Consider the following 26,975-nt stretch of genomic DNA (forward strand, 5'->3'; position numbering starts at 1 on the left):
GTAGCAAATGCATCACTCCTAAAGTTTATTATACCAATGTGTTGCTTATTTAGCAGGTCTGCATGCAACTTTCTCTTTCCAGGTTGCTTCTAAAAAGTGTACTAGATGTTTTTTGTAAACCGTCCCAATGTTTACATTTCAAAACAACCCGGGCAATATGCCCCTCCCATTAGACTGGCCCACCTTAGTATGGGAGAAAAATAAAGTTGTATAATTCCACGGGGCACCCGCCAGGATTATTCTTCAGGGTTAGAGGAAGACTTCCTGAAAGTTTCAGCTCATTTGGTCGTTCCATGAGCTGGTGCAATTGAATTGAAGTTAATATGGGATTTTCAGCTCCAACATATAGGAAACAGCACAACATCTCCTGTTTGAGTCAGGAAAATTGTTGATCGCGTTCAATTGAACCCAGAATGTCAAAAACACTACTTGATACTATAGAAAACAATATTGGAGAAGGTTGTATGATGATTAAAATTGATAAAGTTGGTGTTTTAACTATCTGAAGAAGATTTGCAATATTGCTCAGTATTCCTTCAACTTAGCTGGGTGGTAGCTACTAAGCGCATCATAGCCACCTATGACGCTGGGCGAGCTGCGGCACGAGGTGCATGCACATGTGTGATTGTACGGGAGTGCTGATCCAAGCCTAACTTTCAACAACTGAAAGCTTAATGAAAATTAGCTTAAATCCAGATACAACCTTCGGCAACTATGTTCATTAGCGTATCAACTAGTGAATTTGTCATTCTGGGCTCAATTGAACGCGAATAACTAGTGTACGAGACGAAACAGTGACATAGGGTCAATTTTCAATATATTTGAGACGAATATTCCATACAAACATTGAATTGAATGCGCCAGCTGGGGGAGCAACCAAATGAGTTGAAATTTTGAGAGAGCTTTTTTCTTACCCTAAGGCACATATCTATGGGGTGCCCCGTCGAATTTTACAACTTTTTTGTTTAAGGGCCAGTCTACCTCCCATAGAAAAAAGGTCCACAGCGTTTCCAAGGAGAATTCCACCACTTGCTTAGCTTAAAGGGGTCCATTAGCAGTCGCCGGTAAAAGTTTTTGTAATAAGTACAATAGTAAAGGAAGGACTCCATTAACGGCCAGGCTTGCTTATCGGACGCATAATTTTACGCCAAAAACCTGATTTTCGATATTTTTAGAATTTCTATGGATTGTTTATACTTCTCAAAGAACATATATGCGCAACATCATTTATTCGCGAATAGTTAAGAAATGTAATCATATTTTCGTGTAAAAGCAGCCTCAATCCCGTGAAACTTCAGAGTGGCGTATTGCCCCGGTGGGGCGTATTACACCGCGTTACCCTACAACATGACAGGCCTGAAAATTTGTTTGAAGATCAAAAGCCTGTTCTTAAGACAAAGTTTAGATTTTCTGTTGATAAGTGAGTACAGAATTTTTAAATAATTGTGATTTTTGAAGCTTAAATTTTGATCTTGCTTAAGCCCTAGATACTTAACTTTATCTTGAAGTCACTGCGAGGTTTTTAAGATGTTCATCGCTAGAATTAATCACGCAACGCACATTAATAAAAGCTTGAAGTAAAGTGTAGCACGAAGCACTTTCTATCGTTTGCAATGTGATAAATCAGTGCGTCATAGAGCTGTCCATAACTGCATATCTGTCACATTCGACATTTTTGACAATTTCGAGTTAATACTGTAGAGAGTTATCAAATGATGAACACTTCCGATCAACTTACTTAAATCTGTGAGATTGTTCTAGAAAATTCGAGAAAAATACCAAGTTGTTTTGTCACATTGGTAATTGTAACCGCATAACAGTCACATTGAGATTTTACATGAGCCTGGCAATGTAATAGCAATGAAATTCCTATCAAAATTATTTTCTGACTTTTTACCCAATATGCGATATCAGTTTTTAGTTTTAGTTTCTTTCCACACTGCCATAAAATAATAGAAATATTAGTAGTAGAACGCTAGTGGCGTAGTTGTTACAAAACTGATTTTAATTTTTATTGCCTTAAATTATGGTTTTTCATTGTTTGTTCAATACCATGACGTTGTTTTTGTTTTTAAAATTAATCTGACACTTTGAGGCCCGGTACTCACGCTGTCAGTTCGTGGCAAACTAGATGTTGGTAACACGATCAGCAGCGACATTAGCATTAGGTTAATGCTTTTACTCATAATATGCACACTTGGAGTTCCAATTACTCAATGCCTACTTTTGTCGAATGTTACAAATATGCAGTTATGGGCAGAGAGTGCGAAACCTAAAAACATAAATTTCTAAGCGCGATCTTGGGGACCGTATAAAGTTGTTTTCCTTAACTTATTGTGCTCTGCATGATTAATCCACGTAATGCGATTATCTGAAAATATCGATATATTTACCGTCGCAGTGATAATGAAAATCACCAAATGTTTCAGATTTAGCAAATTTGAAACATTTGTGTCCTTGAAGGACGAAAAAATCCAAGCCTACTTGAATTTTGACGTTGCGTTTGAATTGCGCGCATATCTTCTGCGCGTTACCGCCGCCGCTGGATGTGGATTTAATATAAGCGCCGCAATAAGATTGCTCGCATCGTATATAAGCTGAAAGCTGGCTGAGTTTCAGTCCAATATAAAAATTGAATCGAATTCGTTTTAGCTTGATTTTTTTAATGCAGTTCCAACCGCATTCAGCTGAAGGTTCCACTTCGATCTGCCATTATGTCCCATGATGATATCAGTGTGCTTTGCACGGCTCTCCTCTACACCCCCATTTTTCAGAATTTCCATAAACGGGTGGAAATAAATATGTTCATTGATGCTTAAACGGCAAGACTGCTGATAGGGCATCGTGATTTGTGTTCACTCGTCTGCTTCATCCATCTGCCATCAAACTGACAAAAAACAACGCTTGCGCGAGCCGCCTTTTGATCGCCGCGCGAAACTTGCTTGTTTTGTTTGTGCCACAAAGTTCGCTTCTTTTGTGATTGTTTTGTGATCAGTGTTTTAATTTATTGCTAATCGAAAGTAAATTAGTGAAATTTATCACAAATGGACCACAATGAAGTCTACGGCGATGACGATCATCAGAACAATCTACCGCTTTCGCAGGACGACGAGGACGAGGAAGAAATTCCCATGACATCTCAACAGGTACGTTTCGGGGATGGATAGGGTGGTCCACCATGTATCGTAAAAGCCCCATATTTTGCGCACTTGAGGATTTTCAAAATTCTATCAGCTGTAATTAATTAAGAACAACATATAATACTCTAAATCATTGTTAGAAAATACTTCTCGATTTTTGCTAAAATGATCATTTGCAAAATAATGAATTTTAAGGGAGTCCGTACCCAGACACACAGTGTCAGGGCCCAGATAGCCGTAGCGGTAAACGCGCAGCTATTCAGCATGACCATGCTGAGGGTCGTGGGTTCGAACCCCGCTTGTCGAGGATCTTTTCGTAATGGAAATTTTCTCGATTCCCAGGGCTAAGAGTATCTTCGTACCTGCCACACGATATACACATGCAAAAATGGTCAATCGGCAAAGAAAGCTCTCAGTTTTAATAACTGTGCAAGTGCTCATAAGAACACTAATCTGAGAAGCAGGCTTTGTCCCAGTTGGGACGTAACGCCAGAAAGAAGAAGAAGAAGGGTGTCCGTGTTCCTATTTATTCGCATAACATTTTGTAATGTTCCTTATCGTGCATATTAATGTTCCTAATTCTACGCACATGACAAACTCTGTATAATATTAAAAGTATTTTAATAAAAGCATCATGAGTACTTCAAATTAGTTAACTCATAACGCGTGGTAAAGATCGACATATTTTGAACGAAAATATGAAAAAAATCAACGTGCTCAGATGGCATTTAAACCCACGACTCTCGTATGCTACGGTGCTTTACCAACTAAGCTACCGAGCCGCTCGGTGATCCAATAACTCGAAAGGTCACAAGTTTCAAATTTGACATTTTCCAATGTTTCCAAAGCTATTTTTTTAAATGATAAACGAAAGTCCGTTTAAAAAAAATCTCCGCGTAGTTTTTGATTAGTTTTGTAAAAATATTAGAACAAATAATTTCGAAGAAGATTTAAGTATCTTATCAGATTTTGGTGGAAGTGAATGTTAATTACGAGCTGCGTAGAATAAGAGCCAGCCGTCGATTCCGAAGTTTTTTATTCTAACAAAAATGCTTGATTCCCGCGTATAGTTACTGGAAAATCTTCAACGAGCCTGGATGAATGAAAAGTTTGCCGTTCAGCTGCTACCGTACGAGGAGGCTATCGTTGACATGGTAATGAGTCAATTGGTGCACATGGAGGAAAATTTGGCCACCACAAACAAGAACGATATGCTGTATATTGCCCACAGGATGGAGGTGGAGCGGATTCGGTACATAGTGGCAAGCTACCATCGATGCCGGCTGCAAAAAATTGAAGAATATGCCTATCACATCCTGGAAGAGGAATCCAAACGAACGGCCAATAATAAACGGTTATCAGCCGGAGAGCTTCAGTTTGCGACGGATTTCTACAACGGCATGGAGAACCATTTCTATCAGTTGGCTGTACGACACATACCTCAGAACCACCAGAAAGACGAACATTTGCGCAAAGTGTCGCCAAACATGGACAGCTACGTGTTCATACGGGCCAAGGAGAACGTGGCGGAGTTTTCCATCAGTGCCAATCACGAAATGATCAACATTGCCGCGGGATCTATCCATATGTTTAAGTACCGCGATGTGGAACCACTGGTGCTGGAAGGAATAGTTGATTTGATATAGTGCATTTTGTTATTTAATATAAGGTTTGATGTTTATTTGTGAGAAATCCATTTCCTTACACTTTCAGCAACTCGCATCATATCATCAACGAAAGGTAAGTTGTTAAGCTGCAGCACAAACGTAACGATTGCTGTCTGAGACCCCTATTCAATAGAGCTGCGATTCCACATAGTACTCTCTTAAAAAATACACAAAATCACGCTCTTCTGGACCAAAAAATCTGTGTGTAATTTTCACACATGTTAATTGTGCTGATTTATGCTTCACTTTTAAAAAAACCATGTGATATTGAGATGCTTTATATGGCGAAGCATCTTCATGTGTCATTTACTTTGCGTAAAAGCAAAAGAAATCAACAAAGGAGCAGTTTATAGAATGTGTTGAAATCACATACATGGTGTGTTGGTCCAGAGGAGCTCGATTATGTGCGAACCGTACTCAATTTTGTGTAAATTCGTTTAATCGTGTAGTGGTTGGACCAGGTCCGTCGCACTCGGGCTTAGATTGGGTACCGCTTCTAGTACTGCATTTGGTCCCTCGGTAGTGCAAAAGGTACCCAAGTTTGACAGATCGTAGTACACTTTAAATGGCATTCTAGATTACCTTATGAGCCATAAAATTTTGGGCAACTGCAAGGGACATCGGGGTCTTTAATTTGTCTTTGGTTGGACGGTTGGACCAAAATTGATCAGGATTTTTTTCATTACCTGAGCGCTCTAATGATCGGCCAATGTGAAATCAAATTGATACTACATTTTCATTTCGCTAGATCACACTCATGTTGAATTTTATATCGTGGTGAACAACAGATATTTGCAGTTTACCGATTATTACGAAATTCACACGGTGCAATCAATACTCGGTCAAAAGCTCCCCCCCCAAAAAGTCATAGTTTTCAAATATCCAAAAAATCAGTATGAGATTTTTAAACATACAGTTAAATAATAGGATTCACGAAATTTCGCGCGACTTGTCATATTATTTTGATAATACAGTCAACTCTCCATAACTCGATATTGAAGGGACCGAGTTAGGTAGGAATAATTTGTCTTTGGTAGGAGTTATAGAACACAAAACCAATGCAAATGCGTCCCATGGGACCATAAAACCGACTTTTACTATGGTGCGAGTGGCGGAATATCGAGTAAGGAAGAGTTGACTGTATTCACAAAACCCCGACTTTTCAAAAATCTCGACGTGGCAAGTTTTCTGACTAAGTGAAACTTTGGAACACTCTAATATGGCATTCTAGTACTGCATTCGGTTATGATATCCTTTTTTGAATGACCGAGTTTCCATGGCAACGAATTGTTTGGGCGCCTGTCGTTCGTTATGAGTTGATTCACTGTTCGTGTAATTCACAAACCAAACAATAACAAATCTAGTTTCGAAAACATTCTAAATTTTTAATGTGGCGCGAATAAAAAATAACTTGTGCAATAAACCGTTCCGTTGGGCCATGGCGCATAAATGGAATCACAACTTTCCAAAGATTGCCCGCGAAGCTGGATTTGTGATCAAAGAGCTTTCCGTTGGTCACTGCATTGATTGGCGATTTATTGGTAAGCATTTTCTTTGCTAATCATAATTATGCAATATAGTGTAAGCCTTTTGAGGGTCGATTTTCAGCATCTATTGATCCGTATGCCATCGTTGGCGACAAGGATTACGAGAAGCTGGACGAATTTATTCCACACATTGCGGAGGTCCCCATCGGAACGGTACTGAATAATCGTATCCTTGATCCTGCTATAGGAAAGTATTTTATATTGGCTCAATTCAGCATACAATATCTACTATTCTGCAAACGATTCTTGGACGAAACCGTGGTAGAAATAAGAAATACAGCGCAAGACGTTCAGAAGGAGAACAGCCGCCTTGAAAAAATCCGTCGCAAGAAAAACGAAGAAATTGTTTCGTTGCACAGGAAGTTACAGAGGGCTGAAAGTGCCCATGCCCAACAATTGGTCTTTCCGTGTTCAAAGTGTACGAAGAATTTCATAAGTTTGGAACTGTTGAATGCTCACATGGCTAGAAAGCATGCTGAGATGGGCACCAATGTCGCTACTTCAGGAGAACCCAAACCAGCCGGACGGAAGTTGTCCGAGACGGATTCCAATTTGATCAATACGATCAAACTCGAACTGGAAGTGAAACAGCTGAAGGAACGATTGAATGCTACCGAGAAAGACTTGATGGATCAGCGCAGTCGAGATCGAGAGCATTGTTGTCATGTCACGTGTATCGAAGATCGGGGTAAAGATAAGGATTGGAGACCGCCGAAGGTGGTTGAATGTTGCAGTGTTGCGATTCAGAGCAACCTGGAAGATGCCAAAGATGTCAACGAGAAAGAAGTGCAGACGAGTGTGCGCAGCCATTCGGAGACACCCCCGAGGTGAGTTATGACACAGGGTAGGGATGGGGCAAGCCAGAACATCTTAACATTGATCGACTCTTTCTTTACGACAAAAGTATTTTCATAAAAAGTGCTTCAACAAACAAATTAATTTGTTTTATTGTTTTCAATAGTCATTTGATTGTTTATCAATAGTTTTACTATTGAAACAATTGGTTGACTTTTGGATTTATCTGATGGGTATGTAATCATATTCTAGTAACTATGGCATAGTATTTATCTGATTCGGTTTAAGTTCATCGAAAATTAATGGACCTGATTGCTATCATGGGAAAGAGAGGGTTAAGGATAATGCCATGTAGAATAAATGACATAGAGGTCGTTTTGGTATAACTATGTTTTATCGAGAGCAGACGCATTTTCCACTAAGGGATATGTTTTCATTTATGCTGTTATGCAAAATGGCTATTATGACACATAACTTGGCCCGCTTCCGTTTTTAAGCTAACATCAATTTTCAACAATCCTTCTCCCCTTCCCTTGGTTATGCGACCTTGGCGCGATGGGAGGGCATAATCCATTAACCCATATGATGGAAACCAAAGACGTAACCTATAGTGGTGGTATCACATTTTGGCATTTTTTGCTTTAACGCCGCGTCATAATTCATATGGCATATAGACGCAATAATATCTCGGATGTGATCCAACGGACATTCTGCGTCATTGATAGAATTGATGTCCATTTCAAATAATTAGTCTTTTCGAAGTGGACATTAATACTATTGGTGACGATCAGTTTGCCTTTTGCTAACCAGAATGATCCGTAGCCACTCTTACTATTAGTTAGCTAGACACATCGTTATCATGTACGACGTAGGGAATATTACTCTGAGGAAAATGACTAGTAGATTCACTGAGTAGAAATAAGTGGCGACAATCTTATTTTAATATGGTTTTTACATTGCCATTATAAGAAATACCTCTTTTGTAACAACGGTATAAATATTCTAATTCCAGCTTCATTTTCGCAAAATTTACAAGTAGAAAGTAGGCGTTATGAAGCATTGTATTTGCCACCGAAAAGTGAATCTTGTAGGAGACTGTAATAGAAGCCTAAGGTAACTTTACTCTTAAATATTCACTATGGAAAGTAAGACGTTGAGATCGATCATTAGGCTACACTTGCTAGTTTCGAGAAATTGTTGAACAGACAAGGAAAGTGACTTTTTTCTTTTAGGATATTTATATGAACGTAATGACCAATATAAATACCTTTAACAACAAAAAATAAAATTAACTAGAACTACTACTAAACATCGTAGTTTTGTTAAAACTTGACGACAATTGACATTTAAGACTCTAATCTTACGTAAAAGACAGGATTAATCAGAATAGCACTTAAATGAAAAATTATTCAAAACCATTTCGACTAAACAGTATTAGTAATGACACTACTACACTACAATTTCAAACAAATTCTGATGGAGCTGCTGATTTTCACAATGCTTCCTTTTCTCAGAAGCAAGGGAATATGGGTATTTTTCAAAAACTACCACGTCACAATACGGATAAAAAACAGTGTTCATGTGGGCACCATAGCCTAGTCCGTCTGAGTATTGGTCCTGGTAGAGGGGAAACTATGCAAAAGCCAGACCGAGGGTTCAGCCTTTACAAGTTAAGCTGTCAGGCAGCTCCAACTGAATACCATATTAAAAAAACATCAATTTTCAAGAATCTTTCTAATTGTCATGCTTTATATTATTCACATACATAACAAGTAGCGAGCCACGTTCACTTGACTTGACTAAACACGAATAATAAGCCTTAAATCTGCATCAGAAATGCATATATGCATTATAATTCTACATTTCCTCATTTGCGTCACGAACTAGCAACACCTGTAATGCTGAATCGATGAAGTTCTGCTCCTTTATTATTCGGCCACAGATGAATATTGTGGAGAAAAGAAACTAATATATAATATATTGACTGGATATGACACACCATTGTAAAGTTTCCAAAAATGCGCATTTGCCCCAAATTTCATACAGCGAATGCTCCAAGAAAGGAAAAATTGTGTTTGATGAAACACCGCAGTATTATCTTCCATTAGATTGAAGTACAAAGCCAGTAAAGTACCACGACGAGGTGAGAGATTCCTGAGATTTTTCAATAATAAATCGAAATATTGTTAACGTGTCAACTATTGCTCCTTAAGAGGTTGGCGGTGTGCACTCTTATTTCGATATTTTTAGTGGACAAAAGTTGCGGAAAATAATTTTCTGTGATAGTTTTAAGTTGTCCTCTCTAACAGTTTCAAAAAGAAATTTGAAAAGTTTTAAAATTAATGTGATGTAGACCTAAAAATAATTAAATAAAAACATCGTAAATTTTCTAATCACGTGGGGCAAGATAAAATCTAATCATTAGAATTTTTGTAAATATGTAATTAAGGTTCGCAATTATAGAAAAAACAGAACGTGCTGATAAATCAACAAATGCTATACCCAAAGCGGTAAAAGCTATTAGAAATCATGGAACTTCTATAAAGTTGGTTGCCAAACATTGCGATATTAATGTGGCTACTACGGACAGCTGATTGAAAGGAAGGCATTGATTGAAAAGTTACAATATAAGAGAACGCATAGAAATCCCCTGGAATGTCCAAACATATAAAAAGGTTCTGAATACTTTATTGAAGGATTCCGTTCCAAGAAATGAAACAGAAGAACAGAAAATAGAAGAAAATTGAATTGACAAGAATAAAATTTCCTTCTTTTACATGTTACTTATGTTTTTGATAATTGAGACCCCTTAATAAATGTTGATGTTATTAGAAATCGTAAGTATAATTGTTAGTTTTTCAATTTTTTGTTCAAAACGACAAACTTTTCACTTGCACCACTTGTGGGGGAAGGGAAACGGAGGGATACATTATTCAAAAACTTTTTCTGTATTGTTTCTTCAATTTTACATAAAAATCAATTTAATCATACTGTATATATTTGGTGGGAGTCAAGCTAAAAAACATACACAACCTCATTTATTTCGATTTAAAGACTTTTGACTTTGAAAAATCTCAACTAAACTATTTCCATTGCCCCATCGGTTGCCTTGGATGCCTTTCTTAATATACTGCCTTTGCATCAATTCATTAAATTGCAAGCTGCAAAAAATGCCTTGCAGTTTATTCGTTATAATAAAATACTAGATGGTGATTTGATTGGTCACATGAAGATCATCAAGGAATTCAATTTAAATTCAGATATGAAAACAATAGAAGATTGAATGACAACGAAGAACAACTATGATGTTCCCTTTGAAGTGGTTAAACCAAGCCGTTATACTTGGGATTCTGGTGGGCCAAGTTTACGTCCAGGTTCTATTGTATTTTATACCGACGAGTCAAAGATGGGCGACAATACTGGAGCTGGAGTTTTCGGCCCTGGTATCAGCAAGGTAATCGCTATGGGGCGCAGTCCCACTGTGTTCCAAGCTGAAATACAAGCCATCATTGACTGTACAAATGTTTGTCTCAAAAGAAACTATAGGTTTGCAAAGATCTGTATTTTCTCGGACAGTCAAGCAGCTTTGAATGCTCTAAAGGCATTCTCATGTAGATCAAAGTTAGTGTGGGAATGCATTCTTTCTCTGAAGCAATTGGCCAGTAGGAACGAAGTTACATTGTACTGGGTGCCCAGCCATTGTGGAATTGAGGGGAATGAAATCGCCGACAATCTAGCAAGACAGGGTGCTGCTTCGAGCTTTGTCGGCCCTTAACCGTACTGTGGTGTTCCTGAGTGCACTCTCAGGATGAAACTGAAAAATTGGGAAATGTCCATGGTAGAATCCAATTGGAACGCCACGGATACAGCCAAGCAAGCGAAAAGATTCATAAAACCCAGTCTAGCTAAAGCCCGGGCTATACTGAATCTTAATAAAGGAAATCTTAGAATAATAACTGGCCTGATGACCGGTCACTGCCCAAGTAGGTACAGTGGGATTCCGTTTTTGGCATGCTCCGTTTTTGGCATGCTCCGATTTTGGCACCCCCCGATTTTGGCAACAAAATGGATCCGTTTTTGGCAACATTTTTCAATACCATTAAAATTTGTAATGTTTTGTAAATATTATCGTGCCTGTTGCTTTAATCATTTGAATAGCATGTCAAACTCCACACCAATTACATTCCAGAGCTCCATTTTCGTCGATATTTTCCCAAATCTCACCAACTACTAAGGACTCGGGTACGCGCTTATTTACTTCAGAATGGTCATTGGTCGTACATTGACAACGTTTCATGAGACCAATAATCTCCACCAGTATCTCAACTAAAGACCAATCTTTTTTCTTAGGCATTCATATCGAGTGACCAGCCCACTTCAGTCTGCCAGTAGGTGATACAATAAAAAACAATTTTCTTCAGATTTGAAACAGCTTGTTTGAACAAAGCACCAGCACCGATATAAGAGCAACAAAAAATCTATGACTCACACAGAATTATAATCATAAATCTTGTCTCATCTTCTTGGCTCACTGTCTTAATTATTATGCATTTACATACATTGCGCATTTAAAAACACACCGCAATAATAGATACAAATATGTACTGCAAAATGTCGTGTATCATAACTTTTAATAAATTTCTTTAAATAACATGACAAATGCGAATGCGGTGCAAACTACAATTTATTCATAATAATATCATTGAAGCGTGCGATAACTACGGTGGTATTGTTGTATATATTGATCTTTCTGTGTCAACTATTTAAAGCTACGTTTCCTCTTTTCTATAAGCTCTGTAAGGCGTTAGATTTGTTGAGAGACGATCCAGAATTCTGTACAAGATTGTTAACACTGCGGAACACGTTTTTGTCTCAAGCACCAAAATACCGCTATTTCACTTTTATTTAGGGTTGCTGAATCCATTACCGTTATCAAAAATATCATAGCACGTCTAGTTTTTGAGATATTGGTTGTTGTAAATGCAAAAAATGACTATTTTAGTCAACTTGCATGAAAGTTTGCCAGCTTGTAAGGCAATTTATTTGCTTAATGTTTCACAGAATTCAAACTTTGTGTGAGTAATAATATTTATCGGCAAAGTTTAAAATATTTTCGATGCGGAAAATTTATTTTTTGATGGCTTATAAAAGTATTGTCTTTTTCCATATAAGAGAAGCGAAGAATTTTGTATGAAGACAGCAAACATGTCGAAAAAATCGGTTTAATCGAAATTTAATCGCGCAATTCTATCCAAATTTAATCTAAAATGAAAATTCAAGTGCAAAATAGCATGCTTAGTGGATTAGATCACAACAAATTTTGACAAATTATACTTTAAATTTTATGTGAACATCGATAAAATCAGTGTTTTATACAACTTTGGCGACCTGTAGCTAAAAATTGTTACGTGCTGGAACATATCATAAAATGGCATCAGATTCAGCAACCCCAAATCTACTCGAGACACATAATTTGATCCTTGAAACACGCAAAAATGTCATTTTTGTTACGCTGTGTAATCAAAGATACGGGTCTCAACAACATCAAAATGTTCCTTACGAGCTGAGTCTATAAGTTTCCTAACTGTACCCTGGAGAATCCTTAAGGAATTCTTGGTTCTTGTGGGACTTTTCAGAAATTTTATCGAAATCATGAGGATATCTGCAGATTCCAAGTGGACACTGAGTGCTTCTTGAGGGATCCAAGAATTTATCTAAAATCTGGTAATTCCTAACAAACTCTAGGGCGTCCTGTAAATTTTAAGCGGGATAATGTGAATTTCTAGTAGTATTTTTAAAATTTATGTCAAAAGCTTGGGGAGTTCGAAAGGTTCCCAGGGGAATTTGAGGTGCGCTTGTAGTATTATAATAAACTTTAAATGTTTTTTTCATCGGAGACTTGAGAATTTTCAGCAACATCGCAGCGGAATTCCAAGATGTTAACTCCTTGCAAAATCCTTAGCAAGATCCTGAGAACTCTATGTGAGATCCTACGGATGCTTGGCAAGATGCTTTAGAGCTTAAGCGTTTTTGTTTCTGTAGAACTCTCATGAGAACCTGAAGATTCCTATAAGGTTCTTGAGGTTTCATAACAGGATCCTGTAAATTTCGGTTGATTTCATAAGGTAGGTGTCAAACATATATCAAGCTCAATTTAAAATTATTTCAAGTAAAAACTAAATTCTACAAAATTACAAGTCTCGTTTATGCATCATCTCATGTTTATATTTGCTCTTTTGGTTGCAGTTCACCCTTCATTATAAAATGCTTTACTTTAACATAAACATAAATTGAAGGAGCAATTCTAAACCGTCGAATTTTTAAAATTTTACGCTTAAGTGCAAAAGTTAAACTGATTTTAATTGTTCATACAATTAGAAAAAAGCTAATGCCGCTTTGCAATACTAATTGATTCGTAAATACGTCTTTATAAGAAAACAAAAACATTTTTTTGTGTTTTCTCTCATAGTTTAAAGAAAATGTTCAGTTCTAGAATAAACTTCACTTACGCGAATATTGGTTTTACAAGGCCCTCTAATACAAAAATTATACCTAAAGCTTCTAAAAAAATAATTGAATACGTTGAGGCGTAATAACGCCATCAGAAAAACGTTTGCCAGATTTAACATTACGTGGCTATAGATTCATAGCATAGTATAACCCTTCGGAAAAATGCTTCGAAGTGAACCTTTTCGAAGTCTCAACGCCTTATGATTCCATAAAAATGATGTATTAACATTGTAATGATGTTTTCAAAACCAATACTTGAAAAATAAAATTTGAAATATGGGTTCCGATTTTGGCACGGTTCCGTTTTTGGCAACTGAAAATTTCAACTTTGTTGCCAAAAATGGAATCCCACTGTATCATCTTAAAAAGATAGGAAAAATACAATCCTCTGAGTGTCGTTTTTGTCAAGCTGAAAACGAAACTGCTGAGCATTTACTCTGCAACTGCGGAGCATTGCTTAATCAAAGAATGTTAGCATTTGGAAAAGGGTTATTAGAGCCCTTGGAAATTTGGCAAGGTAGTCCTAATTGGGTAATAGTCCTTTCATCTGGGGAACATCGCGCGTCCTTTTGGGCAAATGCGCTAATAAATAATAATTTCCCCCGTCATAACGTATACGATTGTACTAGTGTGAACTTTTAGGTTTCGCTCCTTCTTAACACTACATAAAAACACTAACCACTTGGTGTATTTTTGAAAGTACTGAATGGCATTGAAGAGCACCCTATACTAAAGTGGTCACACAATCGGGAAATGCAGATGAAAGCGGGGAATTGGAAACCACCGTGATAAAAAAAAACTAAGTTGGTGATTATGATTACAAAAAGGGGTTTTCTCAGACCTCTACGAGAAATTGAATTCTCGAAAAATTACTTCCTTACTTCAAGGATACTTTAAGAATTACTATTGATATTCTTCCAAGATACTTCTCCGAATTAGTTGAATAATTGTTTCCTCAATTCTCTATATATTTTTCTATGGATTATCCCAGATTTTCATCCAGGATTTTTTTCAGCAGACGTTCCAAACATTTATAGAGTAATTTATCAAGTGAAGTTTCTATGAATTCTACAAAAAAAGTTTATTTTGGGCTTGTGAATTCCTCCCATTGCGATTGATGATTTCTCTCATAATTATTTCAACAATTGGTACAAAGAATCCCTCAAGACTAGATCAAGGGCCCATTAGTTTGGGTTCATGCACAAATTATGTCACGCTCCAAGTGGGGAGGGGGTCAAGCCATGTGTGACAAACCTTACAAAATTTTTGGAGGACTCCCAAGTAACATTTTTAGTTTTTTCATTTACTACAAGCTGTTGTTACCACCATATCGTTAAAACTGATTTTAGAACTTATTAGTCTTAATAACCTTAATAAACCTTTGATAAAACTCCGTTAAGCCCGAAAAGGCCCACACTGCAGGAGGTTGTTAAGACTATACCTTAAAACCGTTTCAAAACTTCTTAGCTTTGTATCGTATGAATACATCTACCCTTGTAGTATGCTATAAAACATTCATAAGAGCTATTGTATAACCTTATTGAGCTCAACTAGCGGTATTAAATCTTTTACGATATCCTTATACACGGAATAAAACCAATGTTAAGAGCTTATGATTGAACAAACACCAACCAATAATTAGTTTATAAACCATAACCTTTTTTTGATTTTGAAACCATCATGATGTCTGCCGACTCATAATAATCAATTAAAATAATCATTTTTTGCGTGGCAGAAAATTTCCTTGCGATCGCGAGAAATTCCTGCCAATAAAAAAAACCAAAATTGAAATTTCCCACGCATATTGTAATTATCAATCCGAAACGGCGACAATAAAAATGGATTCCATCCAGTTAAATCTTGCTGGTCTTGTCTGGGATGGTTTAAGATCAATAAATTGGTGATTATTCCGAACAATATAATCATTCATAAACGCTTTTGATCTTAAGAACCCGTGCACAAAACCCTCACTGGCTAAAATATTCCTAAATCAGAATATTTGTTCCACACTTAGACAAATTGGTTTTTTGGGAGCCTTGACTTAAACTTAATGCACTCAGGAAAGCTAGTGCTGTCAAAAAAGTAAACAAATCGGAAGATTCAATTTTGTGATGCAATTAATTTTAATTAAATTTGTGCCGTTATGTATCTAACTGTTTTGTTGGAATAATTGTTATAATAGAGCTCGTCGTGCTTGATTGTTTGTACTGATTCAGAAAACGGTAAGTGATAAATGACTGAAAAATGAAAGCTTTTTTCGTGTAGCTCAGCTGTTGTGTGTAGCATAGTTGTCCCACTAGAACGGGAGTTCAGGCAAGTATGGGAAAAATATGCGATAGTCTGTTGATTCTTCGAGAAGAATAAGGTACCCCGGGGCAAGTGAGAATCTGGGGTAAGTGGGACGTTTCGTCATAGCTCACTTAGGAAAAGTTTTTCATGGGGGTATTCTTCTAAAAAGTTGAAGATACAATGACAAGGAATGTATTAAGTACAAAACATATTGTTATTTTTATTACCATGGGGTTCATGTAACAGTTGTCAATTCAGCGCCATTTTCAACTTGCATGATAATTTGCGACACGTTTCACGTCTTGCATTGACTCGGCAAACATAAATATGTTATAAATTCGAATTTCCATCAGCAAGCTACAACTTCAATTATTATTACAAGCTGGTTACGATAAACCAGTATTTTGTTTTCATTTCATATGAAATTTTCGATGGTCTAACATACCCCAAAATATCTTTGTACGCGGGGTAAGTGGGAACTATCAAAACAAAAACCAGAATCAAAACTTTTCGTAGACGTTTTATACATTTTCCTAGAGAGTAGCACTAAAACATTCAAACAAATTATTTTGATCAAAAAAGATAAATCTAAAATTACTTAATTGTATAAGAGGGAGAAGAAATGTGTAATTCTTCTATAATTTTTTTATTTATTTTTTATTTTTGGAATACGACTTTAAAATTGAACAAACACAGAGATGAAATTTGAAATGCATCATGACTCATGAGAAAGATCATTTTTCTATCTTATTTGAACTTTATTTGTTATTTCTACCAAATTTAGTAGTGACGGAAAACAATTCCACCCTATTAAGCGGTTTTCTACTATGCATATAAGTAATAACAAAACATATTTATAATTTCGGCAATTATTGATGGTTTATGTGCTAATTTGTAATTAACAACTTATAAATGATATATTTTGAACATGTTTAATTCCTCTTTACGCTTTTATTGAGGTATTTTCGGTTAATATTAAATGCGAGGTGACATACTATTAAATAAACGTTTTCTTCCTAAAGCGTTACGTATTTTATGGTTGATCCCTTATGTACATAAAAAATGTACTCTAAATTAAAAATATATGATTTATCAATCCTTTTATTGTAATGGTTGACTTACTGATGTGGATTGACGCATGAAACTGGATGTGTCCCACTTGCCCCGTTTAGCGAGGTAACTGCGTCAAATGGCTCATTCTAAAACCTTCCTCCAAGGTTTCCACAATTTCGAAATTATTCGATCGGTTTCATGCACACACCAGCAAATATGTTGCCAAAATGTGATTGTGCTGTTGGATTTGAAAAATATTGACATTTGAAAATTGTATTGAACCATTTGATTGAACTACCATTTTTTTAGTTCCCACTTGCCCCGCGGTACGTTATTTGTCATTTCTATGTTTGCGTTCTGATTAATTCGTGATTCACTACATGATTATCATTAGCAACATAATGATATTGATAACCACACGCAGACTGCCTTCCAATAACATGCATCAGACATTTGAGATTTAAGAAGGCTTTAACATGACTTAGCATAGTCTTAGAAGTTTTACTTATGCCTTGACAAGACAAACAAGATGAGGTTTTAAATATAGATTTTAATAGGCACTACACAGCTCCTTCAAAATACAATTTATTATCAACAAATGTGGCCAGCAAATAAGTTTTAACGGGAGCTGTTGTAGATATCTACAAAGCATTTAAAAGTGGGTTTTGCCGAAAAGAACGTTTGGCACTTTGCAATGCTTTATTAAACCTGTTAGGAATGAATACATCTCTAATAAAACCTTCGTAAATAACATCTAAGATCAAAAAGCACTGAAATTGTTACTTGGGCTCATACAAAAAACGTAACAAAGGAGGGAGAGATGGTCGAAAAAGTTGAAATTAAGAGTGACATAATTTGTGTACCATCCCTTTCTTAAAAAAAATCTGCCAGAGTTTATAGTTATAAAGCTTTCTCATAGATTATTTAAAGATCTCTTAGAATATTCATGGATTTTTTTTCGTTATTTTCCATATAATTGCTTAGAAATTCTCGAGAGATATTCCAAGAAGAACATTTCACAGAAATTCCCTGTAGGACCTTCTTGAGAAATTTCAAATAGAATGTCTGGAGTAATTCCTGCATATCTTAGAAAAAATGAAAATTTTAGAGTCAATCGCAAAAAAAAGTATTTAATACACTGTATGAATTCCAAAAATGTTGCTCTAGGAATGGTAGAATCTCTGGCGAAATTTTAGAAAGAATCCATCCTTAAAGATTTTTTTGGTTGAAGAAATCATATTCATATATCGAATAACAAAATAAACTTCATGTACGGAAATTTTCTAACAAATGTCACTTGTCAATACGATTATTGTTAGTTTTCGGAACAATTCGACATCATAAATTTGAGCTCCGTGAATCCGAATATGCTTGTTATAATCTTAACGTTCAACGCTCCGTCATCGTCATCATCAAAACTTTAAAAGCAGTTTTTCTGTTCAACACTGAAATCACTGTGTTTCGGTGGAAGAATAGAATACAGTGAACACATTTTCCTGTAATTTTTTTTTTGATTTTGAACAAAAAACTGCTTTTGAAAATTCCGAAATCAATAACGGATTCTGCCCCCTTATCAATACAATATTTACATAAATAATGAATTAAAATTGTACGACCCTGGGCAAAGGCACAACCTTGTGATCAGCTTGATTGCTGTCAGGTCTCGGGGCTTAAATGTATCTTTACTCTGAAGAGAAAGATGCACACTAGTGGTGCCAATGGTGATAATAATCAAAAGTGTAATGAACAATGAATGAACACTATTGATTACCATCGCCGTGAACGTGGTCTATGATGAAGCGGCCCTTGTTTGTTTTTTCTATACGCATTTTATTTATACTTCCAGACATTCATCCGGAGCATTATTTTATTTGTTTTAATGTGCATCAAAACCTCCTAACATTGAAGAAATCGCGCTGAACAGGAACACGCATGGCCGTACAAGGATACAGCAGAATCTTATTAAATCCGTTTCTTATACCAATAATATCACTATTTACTAATTTACTAATTATAACACTCTCTTCTCGTCAGCTAGCGTCATCTCAGGATTAAGTTTCTCATCATAGCATTGAATATATTATAAAAACTGATAAAGTGTTCAAATTGAAGCATGGAACATATGCGTTATGAAAGAAGTTTTGAGCTGGTCAAACGAATGCCGTCAGACTAAAAAACTTGTGACTAATCGCTATCTCTATTTATAGGTACCCGTAACCGCAAATAGGAATAGTAACTCATGAGAAAAAAAACTAGGATATAAGTGAGTAGGAAATAATCACTAACAACCCCCAACACTGAAAAGGTAAGCACATATACTATTCCATTAATTCCATTCTAAAATAAATCTTATTAAGGAGTGTTATCTTAGACGCGTACTCGGAGGTAGTTTCAGTGAAAACAGGTAGCCCAGTGTAAGTGATTAGTATGTAATAATATAGTGAGATGACGTTATTGTGTCGAATAAGTTTGTGTGGTTAATAGTAGTAAGCTACAAAGATGGTGATTATTCGAGTGATGATAGTTGGTGATATTATGAATATTAGTGATATAAGCAACAAGAACCTTACTTTTATTGTAATGAAGATAATGATATTGAGTGTTGATATGATTTATTTATTACAGTGATTATTTTTTTTAATGAGAAGTTTTATACTTAAACTTGATAGAGCAGTAGTGTTGTGTTGTGGCTGGGTTATAGATGTGATGTTAATAAAAAAATTGGTACAGATAATGGTGACGCTGTTAGTAGAAATTCGATTGATAATAAAGATAGTGATATCAATACCAGTGAATAGTGCTATGAAGTAATCTAATAGTTATCAAGTGAAGTGATAGTGTGAAAAGAACGTTTCCCACCTTCTACCGTAACCTTCTGAGACAGATCGCAACAGTGTCTTCTTGGAAGCCATCTTTCCGTGCACGTCTGGTGAACTGCTTCAGAAGGATTACGTCCTCTTTTCTATCTAAAGTCTAGTTTAGAGCTTCGGACAGTATTCACTGTACGGCTAGCAACATACAAAAAAAAAAAAAAAAAAAATAATGAATTAAAATTGTACGAGCTTTGCTGATGAAATCTGGTTGGAGGATATATCTTAAGCATCCTCACAAACTTTCAGGTTTATACCATGTTCGAATCAAGAAATCAAGAATAAGCACTTTATGGATGTTTGTCAATGCTGCACCGTACAGGGTTTTGAATAAACATTCTTTAACGCAAAAACTTCTCAACACACAATTCGACAATAATTATGACAAACAACGTTCATTCACTGCAGGTTACATTGATATTTGTGCTCCATTAGGAAGAAATAAAATCGAGTAACACGGTGATCAATTTCGCCCTGCTGATCAATTTCCCCCGAATTTACGGAACTTTTTTAATACATCTATAATATTTATAATTTTTAATGATTGGAAAATTGCTTCGTCCTGAGTTAATCTAATTAAAATTTATTTGAGACGTTATTCTTGGGGCCACTAATATTGCAATATTGCTATCCATTTTTAAGATATTTTCTTCCTAAATTCTGATGAACCTAGAAGCCCTAGTAATGTTTGAGATTAACTACAGGATCTTGACTTCAAGATGAGTAGAAAATTATTAGGTTCCAATTCAGTTAATTCCAAAGACATTCACTCTTCCGTCGTGAAGCTCGAAAAACGACGTTCGCTTAGACTAATCAACACATTAAATTCTTGTAGAACTCATTATCTAAAATTTAGGAAGAAATCCCTTGAGAATCAATGTGAAAAAACTAGGGGACTGAAGAAATTGAATGTCAGTTACTCGTATCGTATCAGTGGATAGTTACTCGACACTGAAGTGAATCGAAATATGCGTATCTGCCAAAGCAATTAGGGCGAAATTAAAAGGTACAAGGTACTCTAATCTACCTTTTTGTTTCTCTATTGAGGTACTGCTCAGAGGATTCGATTACATTAAAAAGAACGGAATGCATGATCGCGATCAGTTTATTAACCTTGCATTGCTTCATGTAAAGATTTTTTTGTAAAATTCTTATTTTTTTGTTCCGCCAAACGACTATTGTGCCAAATGGCATTGTGGCAAACGGCAATTATGTCGAACTTGCTCAAACGACTTTATGCCAAACGTTATATGTAGACCCGTTTTGAGTTTGTAAAATATCTGTGTCTATCCGAAAATGTTGGTAATGAAATGATTCTAACAAACATTTATTTGCCAGACTTTCCCCGATTTCACGCTTCTCGCCCTCACCGACACGTCCAGCGCTTCCACCGGTCGTGCACTCTCCTCCACTCTTATTTCGATATTTTTAGTGGACAAAAGTTTCGGAAAATAATTTTCTGTAATACTTTCAAGTTGTCCTCTCTAACAGTTTCAAAAAGAAATTTGAAAAGTTCTAAAATTAATGTGATGTAGACCTAAAAATAATTAAATAAAAACATCGTAAATTTTCTAATCACGTGGGGCAAGATAAAATCTAATCATTAGAATTTTAGTAAATAAGGTTCGCAATTATAGAAAAACAGAACGTGCTGATAAATCAACAAATGCTATACCCAAAGCGGTAAAAGCTATTAGAAATCATGGAACTTCTATAAAATTGGTTGCCAAACATTACGATATTAATGTGGCTACTACGGACAGCCGATTGAAAGGCAGGCGTTGATTGAAAAGTTACAATATAAGAGAACGCATAGAAATCCCCTGGAATGTCTATCCACATAAAAAGGTTCTGAATACTTTATTGAAGGATTCCGTTCCAAGAAATGAAACAGAAGAAAAGAAAACAGAAGAAAATTGAATTGGCAAGAATAAAGTTTACATGTTACTTATGTTTTTGTTCATTGAGACTCCTTAATAAATGTTGAAGTTAATAGAAATCGTAAGTATCTGTTAGTTTTTCAATTTTTTGTTCAAAACGACAAACTTTCCACTTGCCCCACTTGTGGGGGAAGGGAAAAGGAGGGATACATTATTCAAAAACTTTTTTTTGTCTTTTTCTTCAATTTCACATAAAAATCAATTTAATCATACTGTATATATTTGGTGGGAGTCAAGCTAAAAAACATACACAACCTCATTTATTTCGATTTAAAGTCTTTTGACTTTGAAAAATCTCAACTAAACTATTTCCATTGCCCCACGATACCTTAAGTCCTTTCATCTGGGGAACATCGCGTGTCCTTTTGGGCAAATGCGCTAATAAATAATAATTTCCCCCGTCATAACGTATACGATTGTACTAGTGTGAACTTTTATGTTTCGCTCCTTCTTAACACTACATGCCAACACTAACCACTTGGTGTATTTTTGAAAGTACTGAATGGCACCCTATACCAAAGTGGTCACACAATCGGGAAATGCAGATGAAAGCGGGGAATTGGAAACCACCGGGATAAAAAAGAAGTTAAGCTGGTGATTATGATTACAAAAAAGGTCTCAGACCTCTACGAAAAATTTAATTCTCGAAAAATTACTTCCTTACTTCAAGGTAAAGTATCCTTGAAGAATTACTATTGATATTCTTCCAAGTTACTTCTCCGAATTAGTTGAATAATTGTTTCCTTAATTCTCTTTATATTTTTCTATGGATTATCCCAGATTTTCATCCAGGTTTTTTTTTCAGCAGACTGTTCCAAACATTTATAGAGTAATTTATCAAGTGAAGTTTCTATGAATTCTACAAAAAAAGTTTATTTTGGGCTTGTGAATTCCTCCCATTGGCCAAAAAAATCTAGAGTTGCGATTGATGATTTCTCTCATAATTATTTCAACAATGGATCATTAAAATAACCAAAACAGCCGCTATGAAAAGCATAGATAGCGCCACCGTAGCCTTGTGTGTGTTGACAGAACAGTAATGCTGTCACAATGTTAAATCCCATATACAGTGGCGCCTTTGTTTTGATGCGGTGAGCACTGGCAAAAACTACCTTCAATGATCCATTGGTACAAAGAATCCCTCAAGACTAGATCAAGGGCCCATGAGTTTGGGTTCATGCACAAATTATGTCACGCTCCAAGGGGGGAGGGGGTCAAGCCATGTGTGACAATCCTTACAAAATTTTTAGAGGACTCATACAAAAAACGTAACAAAGGGGGGAGAGATGGTCGAAAAAGTTGAAATTTAGAGTGACATAATTTGTGTACCATCCCTTTCTTAAAAAATTTTTTGCCAGAGTTTATAGTTATAGAGCTTTCTCATAGATTATTTAAGGATCTCCTCTTAGAATATTCATGGATTTTTTTTCGTTATTTTCCACATAATTGCTTAGAAATTCTCGAATTCCAAAAAGAACATTTCACAGAAATTCCCTGTAGGACCTTCTTGAGAAATTTCTAAAAGAATGTCTGGAGTAATTCCTGCATATCTTAGAAAAAATGATAATTTTAGAGTCAATCGCAAACAAAATGTATTTAATACACTGTATAAATTCCAAAAAAGTTGCTCTAGGAATGGTAGAATCTCTGGCGAAATTTTAGAAAGAATCCATCCTTAGAGATTTTTGGTTGAAGAAATCATATTCATATATCGAATAACAAAATAACGGGAATAAAACAATAAAAACTCAATATCATAGTAACGAAATTTCGGGTGAAATTGATCGTTTTTCACGATTTTCTTGTCTGTTTTCTCTAATGTTGACAATGTCAAACAACTAAATGCAGGAACACAAGTAAAAGGGTGAGCCTCATCGGTTCATGTACGGAAATTTTCTAACAAATGTCATTTTAGAGCTGACAAATATCTCTAAAATAAGAAAAATAGGGGGATTTTATTTCGGGTCAAATTGATCACTTGTCAATACGATTATTGTTAGATTTCGGAACAATTCGACATCATAAATTTGAGCTCCCTGAATCCGAATAGGTATGCTTGTTGTATTCTTAAAGTTCAACGCTCCGTCATCGTCATCATCAAAACTTTAAAAGCAGTTTTTCTGTTCAACACTGAAATCACTGTGTTTCGGTGGAAGAATAGAATACAGTGAACACATTTTCCTGTATTTTTTTTTTTGATTTTGAACAAAAAACTGCTTTTGAAAATTCCGAAATCAATAACGGATCCTGCCCCCTTATCAATACAATATTTACATAAATAATGAATTAAAGTTTTACGAGCTCTGCTGATGAGATCTGGTTGGAGGATATATCTTAAGCATCCTCACAAACTTTCAGATTTATACCATGTTCGAATCCTTGTTTAGAACAAGAAGTTTATGGATGTTTGTCAATGCTGCACCGTACTGGCTTTTGAATAAACATTCTTTAACGCAAAAACTTCTCAACACACTATTCAACAATAATTATGACAAACAACGTTCATTCACTGCAGGTTACATTGATATTTGTGCTCCATTAGGAAGAAATAAAATCGAGTAACACGGTGATCAATTTCGCCCTACTGATCAATTTCCCCCGAATTTACGGTACCTTTTTAATACATCTATAATACCTATAATTTTTAATAATTTGAAAATTGCTTCGTCGTGAGTTAATCAAATCAAAATTTATTTGAGACGTTATTCTTGGGGCCACTAATAGCAATATTGCTATCCATTTTTAAGATATTTTCTCCCTAAATTCTGATGAACATAGAAGCCCTAGTAATGTTTGAGATTAACTACAGGATCTTGACTTCAAGATGAATAGAAAATTATTAGGTTCCAATTCAGTTAATTCCAAAGACATTCACTCTTCCGTCGTAAAGCTCGAAAAACGACGTTCGCTTAGACTAATCAACACATTAAATTCTTGTAGAACTCATTATCTAAAATTTAGGAAGAAATCTCTGGAAAATCAATGTGAAAAAAACTAGGGGACTGATAACATCCATGAGAAATTGAATGTCAGTTACTCGTATCGTATCAGTGGATAGTTACTCGACACTGAAGTGAATCGAAATATGCGTATCTGCCAAAGCAATTAGGGCGAAATTAAAAGGTACAAGGTACTCTAATCTACCTTTTTGTTTCTCTATTGAGGTACTGCTCAGAGGATTCGATTACATTAAAAAGAACGGAATGCATGATCGCGATCAGTTTATTAACCTTGCATTGCTTCATGTAAAGATTTTTTTGTAAAATTCTTATTTTTTTGTTCCGCCAAACGACTATTGTGCCAAATGGCATTGTGGCAAACGGCAATTATGTCGAACTTGCTCAAACGACTTTATGCCAAACGTTATATGTAGACCCGTTTTGAGTTTGTAAAATATCTGTGTCTATCCGAAAATGTTGGTAATGAAATGATTCTAACAAACATTTATTTGCCAGACTTTCCCCGATTTCACGCTTCTCGCCCTCACCGACACGTCCAGCGCTTCCACCGGTCGTGCACTCTCCTCCACCGCAGCCACGTGTTCCCTTGGACTACATCTCCAAGTCCGAGCTGGAATCGATCGTCCGCGAACAGAACGATCAGTTCGAGAATTGGAAGCAAGCCGAACGTCTCAAATTCAACAGCGAAATCGAAAAAGTCCGCCAGAACTTGACTGATGCCATACGGGAACTGGAGAAGCGCGATCGAATGGTAGCGGCCGCTCCGGTGATCAACGTAACCGCCGAGCGGAATGAGGAGAATGAGAACATTTGGAAGAAGAGATATCGAGAATTGGAACAGATGTACGAAAACAGTCAGAGACAGGTTAGGGAGACGGTGGAAACTATCGAATCGGCATACGAAGAGAAATTCAGGCGGATAGAACAAATGGTGGAGCGACAAAAAGAAACAACCGCGAATGAAGCCAAACAAGACCAAACCAAAAGGGTGATTAACGATAGTTCACTGTTGCAAATTCCTGTGCCAATTATAGATTTGAAGTCATCTCTTCCCCCGGCACTATCAAGAACAACATTTGAGTATAAGGTTAATGAGGTTGAAGCGCAACAAGACAGCACTCCGGATGAAACAGATCAGTCTGAAAGTGATGAGGAGATTAGAGCTTTGGAAGCTGCAAAAGCAAAATTGCTGTCACGAAGTAATGTCTCTGCGCCGGCGATGGAAGAATCCAAAGAAAAGCCAATTGTGAGCAGCCTGGAGAAACCACTGTTATCACCTAAAAAGCTAATTTTGAACACCTTTAAAACCCGTTTAAAACAGTTGGGCATTGATACCAAAACGAAAGCAATATCTAAAGAAGATCTCAATGCCGCTACCGAAACTTTGGCGGAGCGTAGAGATGCTAGCAAAAGACAAAATCGCGGTTTCTTCATAACCAGAAATCAGTTGATGACAAAAGTTGATCAACTAGCAAGAAGTCGACTGGGAGAAGCACCGAAACCAAGAACTCTTCGCAGCAAAACAGTTGATCAACCGATTGTCAGAAAACGGGAGACGCCTTCTCAACCAGTCCCAAAGCTGCGGTCAACGTTGCAAGTGTCCGGAAATAATCCAGTTATCGACATATTACCATCCAAATTGAAGTTAGTAAATGAGGATCGCCCAGCAGTTCCAAAACCAAGAGAAACCACATCGAACCTGTTTAAAACCAGAACCGGCTCATCTTTACTTGTGGCACCGGAGATTAAGCTTACCAGCGATGACGTCATAACGGTTCATGCGGAAATCAACCCTCTAGCAGAAACCTTATCGCGAAGTCCTGTTCCTTCAGCTAGAACCTCTCCACGTCCATCAGTGTCAGACCACGACCGACATGTGGAACGCCTGCTAGACACCCCCATCAAACGTCTATCAACCTCTCCGGATGTGATCACCGTGGAAAGCAGTCGACGTGCGATCGAAAACGATTCCGACCTAAGTGACATCTTGGAAGCCGTTCCGCTGCAACCGAAGCCGATACCCAAAAAACGTGTCCTATTCAATTTGGATCGAGATAACGCTGGTGGGGCGGTCGAAAAGGCGGAATCCACGTTGAACGTGACTAAAGAGATAGGCCCTAAGCTGTCTTCCACCGTGATTCAAGTTTCAAAAGCGGAGGAAGACTCCGATTGGAACATTAGTAGCTTTGACGATGAGAAGTAAG

At 36.4% G+C, this 26,975-nt stretch overlaps 4 protein-coding genes across 4 annotated transcripts in view; 3 read left to right on the plus strand and 1 right to left on the minus strand.

Moving 5' to 3' along the window:
* LOC5568062 overlaps nucleotides 1-4,646 on the minus strand; it is a 64,970-nt gene extending 60,324 nt beyond the window's left edge. The window contains exon 1 of the mRNA XM_021850641.1: nucleotides 4,581-4,646. Within this exon, the coding sequence (XP_021706333.1) occupies nucleotides 4,581-4,606 (26 nt within the window). The 5' untranslated portion in view covers nucleotides 4,607-4,646. The remainder of the gene's footprint in view (nucleotides 1-4,580) is intronic.
* LOC5568063 (GATOR complex protein WDR24) overlaps nucleotides 1-21,283 on the plus strand; it is a 103,529-nt gene extending 82,246 nt beyond the window's left edge. The window contains exon 4 of the mRNA XM_021850646.1: nucleotides 21,210-21,283. The gene's annotated coding sequence lies outside the window, so the exon portion shown is untranslated. The remainder of the gene's footprint in view (nucleotides 1-21,209) is intronic.
* On the plus strand, nucleotides 2,536-4,821 carry LOC5568065 (DNA replication complex GINS protein SLD5). The gene is made up of 2 exons (XM_001651946.2): nucleotides 2,536-3,146; nucleotides 4,211-4,821. The coding sequence occupies exons 1-2, from the start codon at nucleotides 3,045-3,047 to the stop codon at nucleotides 4,784-4,786; spliced, it is 678 nt and encodes a 225-aa protein (XP_001651996.1). The 5' UTR covers nucleotides 2,536-3,044; the 3' UTR covers nucleotides 4,787-4,821.
* LOC110679831 (zinc finger protein DZIP1L) lies at nucleotides 6,246-26,974 on the plus strand. Its single transcript, XM_021855593.1, has 3 exons — nucleotides 6,246-6,348; nucleotides 6,416-7,181; nucleotides 25,267-26,974. Exons 1-3 carry the CDS (start codon nucleotides 6,246-6,248, stop codon nucleotides 26,972-26,974), a joined length of 2,577 nt encoding a protein of 858 aa, XP_021711285.1.
* The last annotated feature ends 1 nt before the right edge of the window (nucleotide 26,975 follows it).

The sequence above is a fragment of the Aedes aegypti genome, chromosome 3, assembly GCF_002204515.2.
Source record: "Aedes aegypti strain LVP_AGWG chromosome 3, AaegL5.0 Primary Assembly, whole genome shotgun sequence".
Classification (NCBI taxonomy): Eukaryota; Metazoa; Arthropoda; class Insecta; order Diptera; family Culicidae; genus Aedes; species Aedes aegypti.

Bases quoted from the DNA above. Each gene is read 5' to 3' on its own strand.
- LOC110679831 (XM_021855593.1), top strand. From the start codon at position 6,246: ATGGCGCATAAATGGAATCACAACTTTCCAAAGATTGCCCGCGAAGCT. The intron at 6,349-6,415 runs GTAAGCATTTTC...GTCGATTTTCAG, and splicing joins CATTGATTGGCGATTTATTG to CATCTATTGATCCGTATGCC. The intron at 7,182-25,266 runs GTGAGTTATGAC...TTTATTTGCCAG, and splicing joins CATTCGGAGACACCCCCGAG to ACTTTCCCCGATTTCACGCT.
- LOC5568065 (XM_001651946.2), top strand. From the start codon at position 3,045: ATGGACCACAATGAAGTCTACGGCGATGACGATCATCAGAACAATCTA. The intron at 3,147-4,210 runs GTACGTTTCGGG...TCCCGCGTATAG, and splicing joins TTCCCATGACATCTCAACAG to TTACTGGAAAATCTTCAACG.